A 12,537-nucleotide genomic window follows, 5' to 3' on the forward strand; every position below is an offset into this window, starting at 1 on the left:
CCTTTCACATGTATTTGTGAACTGCAGTGTGTGGCATGCCAAACAAACCTAAAAAGATGTGGTAAGTCAAAAACTGTCACGGAGATTTCTCCTCCTGTGCCCAGCTCTTCAGAGGAAGCTAAAACAAGACAGTGTAGGCTGTGGTCTCTTCTGCAGTATTCTAATGATAAGGAAAATTAAAAGACAATATAATTTTTTCTTCCTCTAAGACTGTAATTTAGTCAACGTAAGCAGGAGTGAAGCATTTGACAAATTCTAGACACATGCAAAAATTTTCACACCTTTACTTTTATTTCCATGCCAATGCCTTCTCTGCAGTTACCTCAAGAATCTAAGGTTTCTGTTGTGATCATTTGTTTGGATTGCAATGCTCATTTTATTCAATGTTGTTCTCCCTCTCTATCTAAACCTTTCAGAAAAAGTTAAGAGTGAAATCTGTAGATACACAAAACTAGAGTACCCACTGCACTAATGCTTGAGGGCACAGGGACATCAGAGGCACTGCATCCTACACAGTGGAATACAGTGTGAAGAGTCCCAAGACAGCTGAGACTCCAGCCAGCAGCACAGAATACTGGCACTGTCTTTATAAACAGCACAGGTCTGAACAGCCTACAAGCCAGCTTTATAGTTCACATGCAGCAAGCTTGGGTACCTCTGCACTGGAATTGTCACTGGTTTCCCTGGACCAGAGTAAGCACAGGGAAAGGCAGGTTTTATCAGATCTTTGCAGCATTTTCTGTCACGCATTTCATAAAGTCTGCAGATATTTCTTATCTTATACTTTTGCTAAGGTTGGAAAATCCAATGCCAACACATGTCATTAAAACCTTCTCCCCGCCCATGTGTTCTTCCTCAGGAGTCTTTGTTTCGATTTTAAACATGATCTGGAAGAAGCTTCTCAGGTGTCGCAGAAACTCAATGCTGAGGAATACAGAAAACAAGAGAGTTTAAGAAACAAAACAGAAAGCCCATTAGCAGTATGTACTAACACTTATTCCAGCAAAGAGCACAGTGAATAGAACATGAAAATATTGCTCAGTACAGAGAAACAAGCCTCCTGGCTCCTCACATTGCTCTTGCTTGTGTTGTAGAAGTGGCTAGTGACCCCTACCAAAACGACTGCAGTCTCTGTACGAGCAGAGAGAGAGAAGGGATGCCTGGTAACATACTAGAAAAAACACTGAGGAAAGAAGAAAGGAGAACGAAGCAATGTAGACAAGCAAGGTCACTTACGATGCTGACTCTCCATCAGGGCCATATCAGCTCCATACCAACCTGTGGTACTGCTCCCCCTCTCCCAATGTTTAAAGTAGATTTGGAAGATAAACAGGGATAGCCAAAAGGTTAGCCTTGGATGCATACTTTTAAGAAGACAGACATCAGATCCTAAAGCACATATTAGATTTGTATTACTAACTTGTCCACTTTTTAGTCCAGTTATTTTGTTAGAATCACATTGATATTCAGAATTCTTCCTGTTTTCTCTCCTCATTTTTGGAAGAAAAAAAAAGTAATTTTCCTTCCACCATTTTAGAATGAGAGGAATGAAGAGAGACACTCCTAAATGCACACTGAGTGACAGGAAAAAACTACTGAAAAGTTTAAAAAAAGAACAAAACCAAAACCAGCCAAGAAAACATTCCTACTGGCTTCCCTACAAGAGGGAACAAGCAGTTACACCAAAAGGCTACAAATACAAAATTGGTAATTGCTCAAGACAGAAGTCTGGTCTCTTCCAGTCACGGCCACAAGCAATTCTGCAGTCGTGAACTGAGGTTTAATCTCCTGCAGCAATTGGTATGTGCCCTTCTTAGGGCAAGTTTAATGTTTAAAGAAAGGGAATGTGCACATCCAGTCCACACATTTCTTTGGCTAGCGGTCTGGAAAAGGCCTCTGCTCTGCACGCTGAGGACATAATGGCAAGCTAATTACACTTTGTCAAGAGAAAGCACCCACAAAATGAGAAGCAGGAAACCAAAAGGATAGAACCTTCCCCACTGCAAACGTCATGAGGCTTCTCAAAGCCTCCTGGCAGCTCCTTTTCTCAGAAACTGTGAGTAAGTGCAATGAAAGTAGCAGGAGCAAAAATACACATCGGTTGGGCATGCTACTCTTCCTGCTCTTGGGTACATGCACAGGGAAAGGAGCGAAACAGCAGGAGCTGCACAAACACTCATCTGCGCTTAGCAAGATCTGAGAGTTATCTTGGGGCAGGCAGCTGAACACCCCTTGCAGGGTGAATATGGACACATGGCTGTGCATACTATGTGCACTTTTTCACCTCACCTTCCTGGGCTGGTAACTGGCCTTAGCACAGACCAGTTCTCTCTAATCCCTCAAAGTTTAAAGTAAGAACAGAAAAGTGCCTCTTCTTCCATGCCTCCTCAACTGCAAATTTTCCAGTTGTGGCTATAGCTGACATGCTGGCACAAATGCTTCCGTAAAGCTCATCACAGACAACAAGCTCTGTACCAATTTCCTCCTTAGCCGGGTCCCTTCCCAGAGCTCTGCCAGTGCGACAAGAAAGCAGCCAAGCCAAATACAGCAGGAACAGCGTGCTGAACTGCAAGGAGGGCACAGAATAAACTGTACAAATGTCAGAGGCAGCGTGGAGCTAGAGGCTCAGGGACAAATCTAAAAGCCAATCAGCAAACTCTGCAACACACTGGTGGCATTAAGTTCAGTCCCTACCTCTGTCTGCACATGTGGATTGTTGTGCTTCTCTGCCTCTAAAGGCAGAGTAAGAAAAAGCAACAGGGCTTTGCCACACTCCCCAAGTACACAGGATAGGCTCACGGGAGAGGGAGCAAAGCGGGGGCTGCCTGGCGATGTCGGGGGAGTGTGGGAGCAGCAAGAGGCCAGCTCTGTCTTGCAGCAGGAGAAACACATGTGCAAGAACCCTGGAAATAGGAGAAAAAGAGGGGGGGAAAAGCAAGAGTCTGTGACAGAATTGCAGCAGGAAGCGGTTTTGTATTAGCTTGAGGCTGATCGGGGTCATGTGTGGGAAGGTTTGCACCTCAAACAGTACTGGAGGCTGCACCAAACATACACATACAGACTGGAGGACTGAGGGAGGGAGTGAGAGGCATAGGGAAGTTTTATTTTGCTGGAAATTTACACTGTGATATCAGGCAAGAACAAGGCAGCACTGAACACTTTTCCTTAGGCCCACAGACAGCTACATGACCCACACTGGATGTTTTCCTCAGGGCCAGCTGCTTTCAAACAAAAAGCCATTGTACTACCAAAAAAGAATAAAAAAGAGACTAAAAAGTCTGTTTAGCTGAGTGCTGTCTTTTCCAAGAAGCCTGCTAAGCAACACCAAAAGGTACACAACCACTTCACACACTTCAGCTCACTGTCAGGGCAAAGCAAGCAACTCAGAGATCAGCATGAGAAGACCTGTGCGCCACCAATGGCTTCGTGGTTTGACTACCCCAAGAACAGCACAGGGCACAGTCTGGCAGTGCTGGTGGCCATGGTGCTGCTCCACAATGCCCCACTGGGAGCCTTCCCAGGCCATTTCCTGGCGGGTAACCAGGGCACCAGGCTTGGTCTGCAGCCAGTGCCCAGGAGCCAGCCTCGATCAGACAGGCTGCAGGGAGGAGGGTGACAGGTGCTGGGTGCCAGTGGGGACCAACAACCCTAGCCCTGGGTGGGCTCTGGGAACAATGGAACGTAGTGGCCTGGCTAGGCGGAGGCACTTCAAGGGCTGCACCTGGCCCCATACCCTCTGCCTGAAGCCCCTGAACTCTTGTGAAACCAAGACCACTCAGGTTTCCAGTTGCTCTCTTTCAGATACCCCTGGCTCATGGCAATTCGCCTGCGTGCAGCCTGTCCTGCACGACTGATCTCTGCGAGGTGGCAACACAGCCAGCATTCTGCATTTGATTTTAAGGTCGTTCTGACAGCAAGGCACTTATTTCTGTGAAAACTGAAGCATAAGACAAGAGGAGCTAATCCAGATAGATGGCTGCAGGTCAAGTGGTCTTTTTGTTTTCCAGTGCCTCTCAGGGTAATTTTGCTCATGTTGTTGCCCCTCCCCGCTCTCCCATGCCATTAGCAGGGGCAAAGGATGTCTCCTGTGGAAACACAAAAATCTAGGAGACAATTCCTCATTCTTATGGACATATTCCAATGCACTATGTCCCCACATGGTGCTCTCATCCACCAGCTGAACTGTCACGTTAATGCTACATTGTGCTAGACAGGGAAGCCAATCTAGTGGAACACAGCTTATAAATAGCTCTGGATTCTGCACAGCGAAAGTGTTAAAAGCAGAGATGTCAAAGCCCCAAGAGAGGAAAGACCGAACAATGAAGGGAACATGACAGTACAGCAATTTACTTCGAAAGCCTGTGTATCTGAGTTGCCACTCGGAAGCCAAATTTCCCAGCTCTTTATGAGCTACCTTAGTGAGGGCACAGGGGTGCTACAGACAGAGCTGCGTGATCTCCGAATAGATCCTCACAGGACTGATGAGTCACAGATTCTCAGAGAATCACAGATATTATGATCTCTTCTGACACACACTGCTTCAGGATGCCTGCTTTCAACTTTCACCCCTGCTGCACACTCCTAGCTTGAAAGAAGTGACAACTCACCCATTTCAGCTTGCATGATTTTCACAGCATCAAAAAAAAGACAAAAAAAAAAAACACTAGGCAATTACCAATGATTGCTTATCACTTGTATTAACTGTGGTTAAACACTGGTATCTACACTTTGTAAACCTTTCACACGGATACTTACTTTACATGGGATTTCTTTATCCCTGTGCAATGGTAGGCTTCCCTGTTCTTCCCCTCAAAATCTGATGAATGTTGTATTCAAGATATCAGGGGTTGAGAATAGTAGTTAGGCAATTTCTGGCTCTCATGTGATGGCACCACCATTCTTCAGTTATCACAGTACTGTACCTTTCACGTATACAGCACCGGTACCATGATAACCGAAAAAGGACAGTTCATATTCTTATTATTTGATGCCACTGTCAGATAAACATCCCTTCCTCCATTTGATTAAAGGAAAAGTGCTCAGTCTCTAGGAGTAACTGTGATCTGGTCAATCACTCATCAGTCTGATAGAGTAAATAAAATTCTTAGTACTGGATGCCCTTCCCTAGCAATATAAGAAATCTAGTCTTTACTAGCCACAGACAAAGCTTTAATAAAAATTGAGACGGAAGGACTAGACAGAAGTCTGCTGCCCAACAGGGCTAAAGCTTTAAGGTTGCACATAGTTCCATGAATTGAACTCTTAACTTGTTTCCTATGAGCAGTCACAGGTTTAGTGTTTGGCTAGCTATTTGGAACATTAATGCCACAGCTACAAAGAGATCACTAGGAAAACATAGTAGTATATACTAGGCAACAGAAAGCAAACTGGTGTACACATACAACCCAAGACCAAGAACCAACAATAAACCCCATCTCTGGGTTCTCAGAACCAGGAATAATATACAACAGTAAGGGAATCAATCATCTTCTAACATGTAGAAATAGACATAGGTAACTTATACCACTTGTCTCATTTGAAGACAGGTACAAGTAGGTCTGTTCATAGCCAAAGGTAAAGCCTTACATATATATAAAATAGCAGTGCAATGAAACTAGGGAATTAAACAACTGAATAATTAAGATGAACAAAACAACTTACGTGTATGGAGACAGAGGTCCTAACAGGACTTTGGAAACATCCCGTTGTCCAAGGGTCATGAGGAGCAGAGCAAGGCTCTGATTTGTTGAATCTACACAGCCTCCCTGGAAACCAAAATGTTTTAATAATTAATCTCTGTACAAACCAGAAATTGGGACGTGCTGAGAGTAATGAGGGAGAAAGATACACTTAAAAGGTTGAATTACCGCTCCAAATATTCAAGGGCCAAAAAAGATAAAAATCAAGATCTTGTAACATTGACAAATTAATTTCACATGGCAGGCTGGGAAAGGAACACAACTAAAACAAAACCCAGTAACAAGGTCTCATTAAAGATCCCTCCCATCTCTCTCAGCCTGTTCTCTTCTTACATCCCAGACTGTAAGCACTGAAGAATTTCTTTGCAGTGAATTGAAAATAGGTATTCATGCACATCTGAAGATACCATGAATTGCAGCATTTAATGATAACTGTAAAGTTATTTGGACAAATAGTTCAGCAGTAGCAAGTTAAAAGTTGTTTCACACACATCCACCTAAGTCCTTGCTGCTAACTTCTGTGGTTTTACTTTTGCAAAACATTTTTTCCCTCATATATAAAATGGTAAGTTTTGGTGGTTTTTATTGCTAGGTCAAAAAGCCATGCATAGAATTATTAGATCTACACACACTCTTGTACCTATTTGACTGTAATAAGTCAAACATGCATGGTAAATTGTTTTGTATGTGGAAGGCATTAACTATGATGCTCACGTGAATTAGAATTGGAAGGCTTTCTCCGTTTACAAAGCTTGAACTTAAATTAAAAGGGATACTTTCAGTCAAGACTGCTATAGAGAGAATTTACAAACTGTTAAACACATTGAAAATAGAGAAAATATCTGGCATAACATTATTCCTGACTGTCCTCATATTCATCCTGATCCACAGCCACGCGAAATCTGTGAACAGTTTCCTTCTGGACCAGGCCTAAATGCTAAACCCTCTGGATAGAGCAAAACTAAAAAAATCATCTTTTTAAAACCAAATTCTCTAATGAGATTAAATGGCAGTTATCCCTTAAAATGATGACAAGTTACAAAGGTATGATCATCCAAAAAAGCAAGGAAGGGGCAAAATAAATATTGGACTATGTAGATTAAGAAAACAAATGATGTGACAACCTGTGCACATTTAAGCAGTGAGAGGGCAGAGAGGAGGACCTTTCCGAAGAGAATTACTGAAGGTTTCATTTTCAAGATGACTTTGCTTCAGTGTGACAAGTCTCAGCAATATTCTTCTCAAAAAAAGCTTCTCCACTTCATGCAACAAATGATACACCACAATGAGGGAAACACCTTCATTACATTTACTGCCATGACCTTAACTCGTAGCAACATGCTTTTACAGCAGTCCTTGCCCTTTTAACTGTGTGAACCTGCCATACCAAAGTGAAGTTCCTGCACTCAACCTAATGCGCTCTCCGGGACCCATAAAAATTATGCTTTATCTCCAGTGAACAGGTTACCTGCAGAATTTGCTGGTGTGATCTAGAGCCACAGCTCCCACCAGCTGTACTTGCCAATCTGAAACATGTGTAAGAAGCAGATGAGAGTTTCGTAAGGAGTATTTCTGACACAGGACTTTCTGTGTTTGTAGTTCAGTTATAATTCAAAATGTTCTTTATCGCTTGGATGAAAACTTTAAATTTTCTGAGCTTCTTTTTGTTCTTCTTAAGCTGAAAACATTACAAACCATCTATTTTTATGACCAAATTTATACAAAAGCTTCAATCAGCATGCAAACAACCACATTCTAAACAATATAGCACAACATGATGTACCCGTCACGTCCTAGCTGGTTACATAAGCTCTCTCGCTGCAGTGAGTCAGTCATCCCCACTGCCGTTGTGCACTAGTGATGCACTGTTATGCCCATTCCCACATAGGCCCAACAGGGAAATTAAGTGATTTGCTTGTAATCTAATGATGATAGAACAGTAACTTGTGCCAAATGCCACTCCCAAAGAGGCCGACTTTTTTCTCTCAATCCACCTGCCACTTATTCAAGAGTCCAAAAATCAAAAACAACCCTCCCAAGAGAAATGGAACTGGCAAAGTGAGAGCCATAGTACTGACGTGTTCCAAAATATCTGGCACTTGTTACCAACCTAGGATGCAGCTTCTAGTCTATAATAATTCAGTTTACGGCAGTTTCTCCATTATTGTTTCCATTGACAGCAAAGCCAGATCCAGCTGGATGTGACAATTAGAGACATTTTAAACGTGTCCACTTCAGAATGTTGTTATATGAATACCACAGCTGACATGTACACGCAAGTATCACAGCCATGGGTATTAGAAAACAGTGTTTTGAAGAGGATTATTCTTCTGAGCTTCAACCCAGCTTTGATTTACTCTTGGATATATTTTGGGACACACACAATTTCCTCCCTTACCTACATGATACATATTTGCATACCTCAATTATTTGTTATGTGAAGTGCAGAGGTTTTGGGGTTTGGGTTTTTTTTCCAGAAGAATGGAGCAGAGCCTTTTCACAGTGAAGTAAGGCCAACTTGAAAATTAAGCCTTCAGAAAATGCTTCACTCATTTTAGCTTTAGTTAAATAAAACAAACAACCTTACACCTCCTAACCCTCGGAGCCCCCTAACAACTCAACCTTTCTTCACTAAAGTCAAGAGCAAAATCGTTACTGGCCTTCTACAGTTAAGGTTAGGTAAGAACGGCATATAGATTTGTAAAGGCAATGCTAGTCAGTCACTCCCCGCTCCCTCTTTCAGGGCCACTGTAATTAGCCCTATGACATTTACTATTAGCCAATTAGGTCTGACATCTTTCCATCAACAAATACCTAAAAACCCTCCAGTGATTCCAAGAATCGTAACAACCTTTCATTTCTTTCTGAAGGCTTAGTAAAAGGGACCATTTAGCACTTAACATAGCCATTGTCAGATTTCCTAGATGGTGAAGTTCACATAATAGCACAAATTAGGCAATCTCTGAGAAATGTCCCTGTGCTCCTCTGAACATAATGAAATCCAGCAGAGTTCTGGGTGACCCTGACATCTAAAACCTTTCTACAGAGAATTATCTCCAATACTCCCATGATGCCCTTTTCTGGTCAACCCTCCCTGGCTCCTGCAGCACAGCTCCTACATCAAAGACGCAGATGAAGAAACAATCTCATAAAGAGAGGAACTAAACACAGGGAGAGAAATTCTCCCTTGAGCCCTGTATTCTGCTGGTATAAAGAGAGTAATCAGAGCAATCTTGACTCATGCACAGCTTTCCCAAATTTTTACTGTTTCACTAGACAGCTTATCTAGGCAAAGGAACTAAAAACAAACAAACAAACCCCTTCAAAAAACCCCAGAAAAGTGTCTTCAAACAAAGACTGCACACTTTGCAACATGTTTTTATATACTCTCTGGGGCCAACACTAGATCAAACTGACCTAAGCTCAAAAAAAAACCCAAACAAACCAAAAACCAAACATCCAAAAAAAAAAAAAAAATCAATGAGAGCCCATCTTTCCAAATTCCTGGCTAGCACTGCGTGAACATGTGTCATACATAAATTCAAGTGTGCATTCTGAAAACTACAGAACAAAACCCTCCATATTGTCTGTGACAAAGGGAGTGTGGAATTAATCAACAGTGAATAAGGACTGAGCACTCCTGTCAACAAGCAGCATAATAGCAAAAAAGGCTAACAGACAAGAACTCTTCCACTGCAAGCTGCTCAGCACTTGTCAGTCACTCTTGGACTGAAATGGCCCACAGGTAAAAGCCGTCTAGGAGCACCTGTGGTACCACAGCAGGCCACAGCTAACAACCCCACTCAGCATCTAACTTTCAAAGACACTGAAACCTCATGGCCTATCATTTTATCATGCAAAGACTTGCCTGACCCTGTTTCCTCCTCAAACGCTTTTCTTCTGTTGTCCTGAGATCCTCACTATCCTGGTGCTTCACGGAATCTGACTCACCACATTCAAATGGCAGCAAAAGCACAAAATTAGCTGCTTCAGGCCTTTCCAGTCCTCTTCATTTCAGACATTCTTCGATATCTGACTCTGAAGAAATTATAGTAACTGGACAAATTCCTTCACTAGTTTCAATCTGTCAAATGCTGGATGGTTTTTAAAGGGAAAAAAAGTGCCTATTGCTGCTGGTAAAACTACGTGGAAATTGGATTTCTGATGCATCCAATTATCTGACTACCTGAAGATGTTTTCCTAGGGGTTTACATAAAGCAACAGCTGTACCAAATTTTAGGTTGGTTTCTTTTGGTTTTTGTGGTGGTTTTGGTGTTTTGGGGTTTTTGGTGGAGAGAGGTGGGGAAGCTGAAAGATTTTACAATTCATCCCTCAAATAAAAATTGCTATCTGTCACTACATAATTATAGAAACAGATGTTACAGTCACTAGTTGTGACTGCATTCTCCATGCATGCTGGACTTTCAAATGCCAGGGGTCTGGACTGTACCCAGGAGGAGTATTTGTGGTTTCCTACAAGATAAGAACCCTAACCTATAAAGGCAAAGTCCTTTAGCAACATGGTACATATCCTGAATAAACAAAGACAAAATATTAATGGAAGACTAAAACAAGAAGGCAAGTTGGTAATTCAGACAGATGAAGGTTTTGTAGCAGGGAAAGGAAAAGATAACATCTACAATCTACTACAGGCATGGATGTGATTTATGAGACTAAGGGGTGTTTTTAAAATTGGTTATTACCTAATTATTACCTAATACAGAATCTCATTAACAGCATTTTTAATATATGGCAAAGTCCTATAAGATTATTCCAGTTCAGAGCAATTACTTTTTTTTAATCAGTGAATAGTTTGTGGATGACTGCCTCCTAAAGGCCAAATGTGTTTTGTCTATACTAACAGCTACTTATTTTAACATTTGTGGAGATACAGAAACTCTTTATTAAATGAGAAACTCACTACGATGGTAATTGCCAAATCATTTGTAAGACTGAAAGCTGCTCATCCACTAAAAGTCTCACCACAAATGAAAAAAACATTTTAATTGCACTGCAGATGCACACTGCACTGATGCACTTAAGATTCCTATGCAAACGCTGTCCTCCCTCCTTCCCTACAAACCATTCAGCCAATTCCTCATAAAACCAACTGATGTCAGCATATGTGACGTCACCATCACCACAAAGCAGCCAGCCCTGCAGCTATAGCTCTTTTTTTCCCTTTCTTCCTCATACGTTCTCCCACTCTTAATGCCCCATTCCAACCACCAGTTTAAGAGCATTGACTCTATTATACCTCCAACTTACTATTAAAAAAAAAGGAACGGCCCATGTGAAGCCAGCTGAATTCTGTTGCAGACAAAAATCAACAAAAGAAAAATGTGCCCCTGCTATGATTCATAGCAACATCTTCTGGACATGGGAAATAACATGGCACTGTAAGTCACTGTGCTGTAAGGGAACCTCTCAAAACCACTGCTTACCTGGATGAAGACGACACTGGCACCATCAGATCATTTCTCTGTCTGGATCTGAGGCTGTCTTGAGGGTGCCCCCCAAAATACCTTTACCAATATATCATCACCTCCTTCCCCTACACCTACACGTACAAAACATATTGGCCACTTACCCTGTAGACCTCCTCAAGTAATAGCTTAGCACAATTCTGGCCAAGTTCCTCAGGAAGCACAGCTGCTCCCTGGCCCTGAGGGTTTGAGGCTAGCTCAGCACTAAGAACAGTGCCATTGATGGTTTCTGCAGTTAGGCACATGCCAAAACCTGGTGATCTGAAAGAAGAGGAGAAAGTGCGTTTTATTTAAAGACAAAAATCAAGTAATGAGCCAAGAACTACCCCCCACCAACCTCCTCCCTGAGTCACAAACAGCTCCTCTCATAGCACAATACTGAGAATCTGAATTTTCCTATTCTATACATCTGGTTCACCCCAAAAGAAAAATTAATTAACAGTATTTAAAAGTTAAACCCAGTCCACTTGCCTCAAATCCACTGTGTTGGCTATTCCTAGCACAAATTCTTTAAAAAGGAAAGGAAAAAAAATAATAAAAAATCCAAACCTCAGAAATACCCTCTTCTATTAAAAAAAAATTCACATTATTTAATTCATGTTTGATGAACATTTCAAAGGTATCTGTAGTTTAATCTCTGTGACAAAAACAAAATCAAAACTCAAAACCAAAACTAACTTTCTTTAGGGATCAAGGTCTTTCCCCGGAAGCTTCAATATTGAGCAAGATTAGAACACAGGCATGGCACCAAACACAAGAATTAAAAAAAAAAAAAAGTTTGATCCACATCACTTATAATTACAATAGTTTCTTTTAACTTTCAGTTTAACATCATCCAAATCATTATAACATGTAAGAATTCTGCACATATGATTTGAAGAACGAAAATACCACCGCCCCACCCCCCCCAATTTTCCTTAGAGCTTAGGATCCTACAAAATGCTATTGTGAGAGTTAAGAAACACTTTTGCTACAAGAAAGTGACAGATGGCTGAGTATAGCTTGCTGAGAAATCAAAAAGTTGTAAGGAAGGAAAAAAAAGTCACAAGATCCTTTTATTTATAGACTCTGGAAGAGCTAGCCATTCACAGTAAGGTTAAACTTAGCTTTACTCCACATACAGGATTCCCCACAGTTCTGGACTCCTGCTCCAGAAAGAGCCTCCACCACCCAAATTTTTAAACTAAGTTAGTCCCACTGACCAAAAACTGTAAGGAATGTCACCATCATCAACCAAACAGAAAAACAAACCCCAAACACACACAAAAAAAAAACCAACCCAACCCGAAACAAATCCCAAACATACAAACTCTCTCAGTGCCAGAAAAACAACAGTTCCTCCAGAAGCATTC

General features: G+C 41.6%; 1 protein-coding gene across 1 annotated transcript in view; it reads right to left on the reverse strand.

Moving 5' to 3' along the window:
* Positions 1 to 688: 688 nt before the first annotated feature.
* The window catches only part of RCL1 (RNA terminal phosphate cyclase-like 1), a 17,958-nt gene continuing 6,109 nt past the window's right edge, over positions 689 to 12,537 (reverse strand). The window contains exons 4-6 of the mRNA XM_010143997.1: positions 11,290 to 11,446; positions 5,662 to 5,765; positions 689 to 924 (exon numbers count right to left, since the gene is read on the reverse strand). Of these exons, the coding sequence (XP_010142299.1) occupies positions 774 to 924; positions 5,662 to 5,765; positions 11,290 to 11,446 (412 nt within the window). The 3' untranslated portion in view covers positions 689 to 773. The remainder of the gene's footprint in view (positions 925 to 5,661; positions 5,766 to 11,289; positions 11,447 to 12,537) is intronic.

Source organism: Buceros rhinoceros, unplaced genomic scaffold (assembly GCF_000710305.1).
Source record: "Buceros rhinoceros silvestris isolate BGI_N320 unplaced genomic scaffold, ASM71030v1 scaffold5179, whole genome shotgun sequence".
Lineage (NCBI taxonomy): Eukaryota > Metazoa > Chordata > Aves > Bucerotiformes > Bucerotidae > Buceros > Buceros rhinoceros.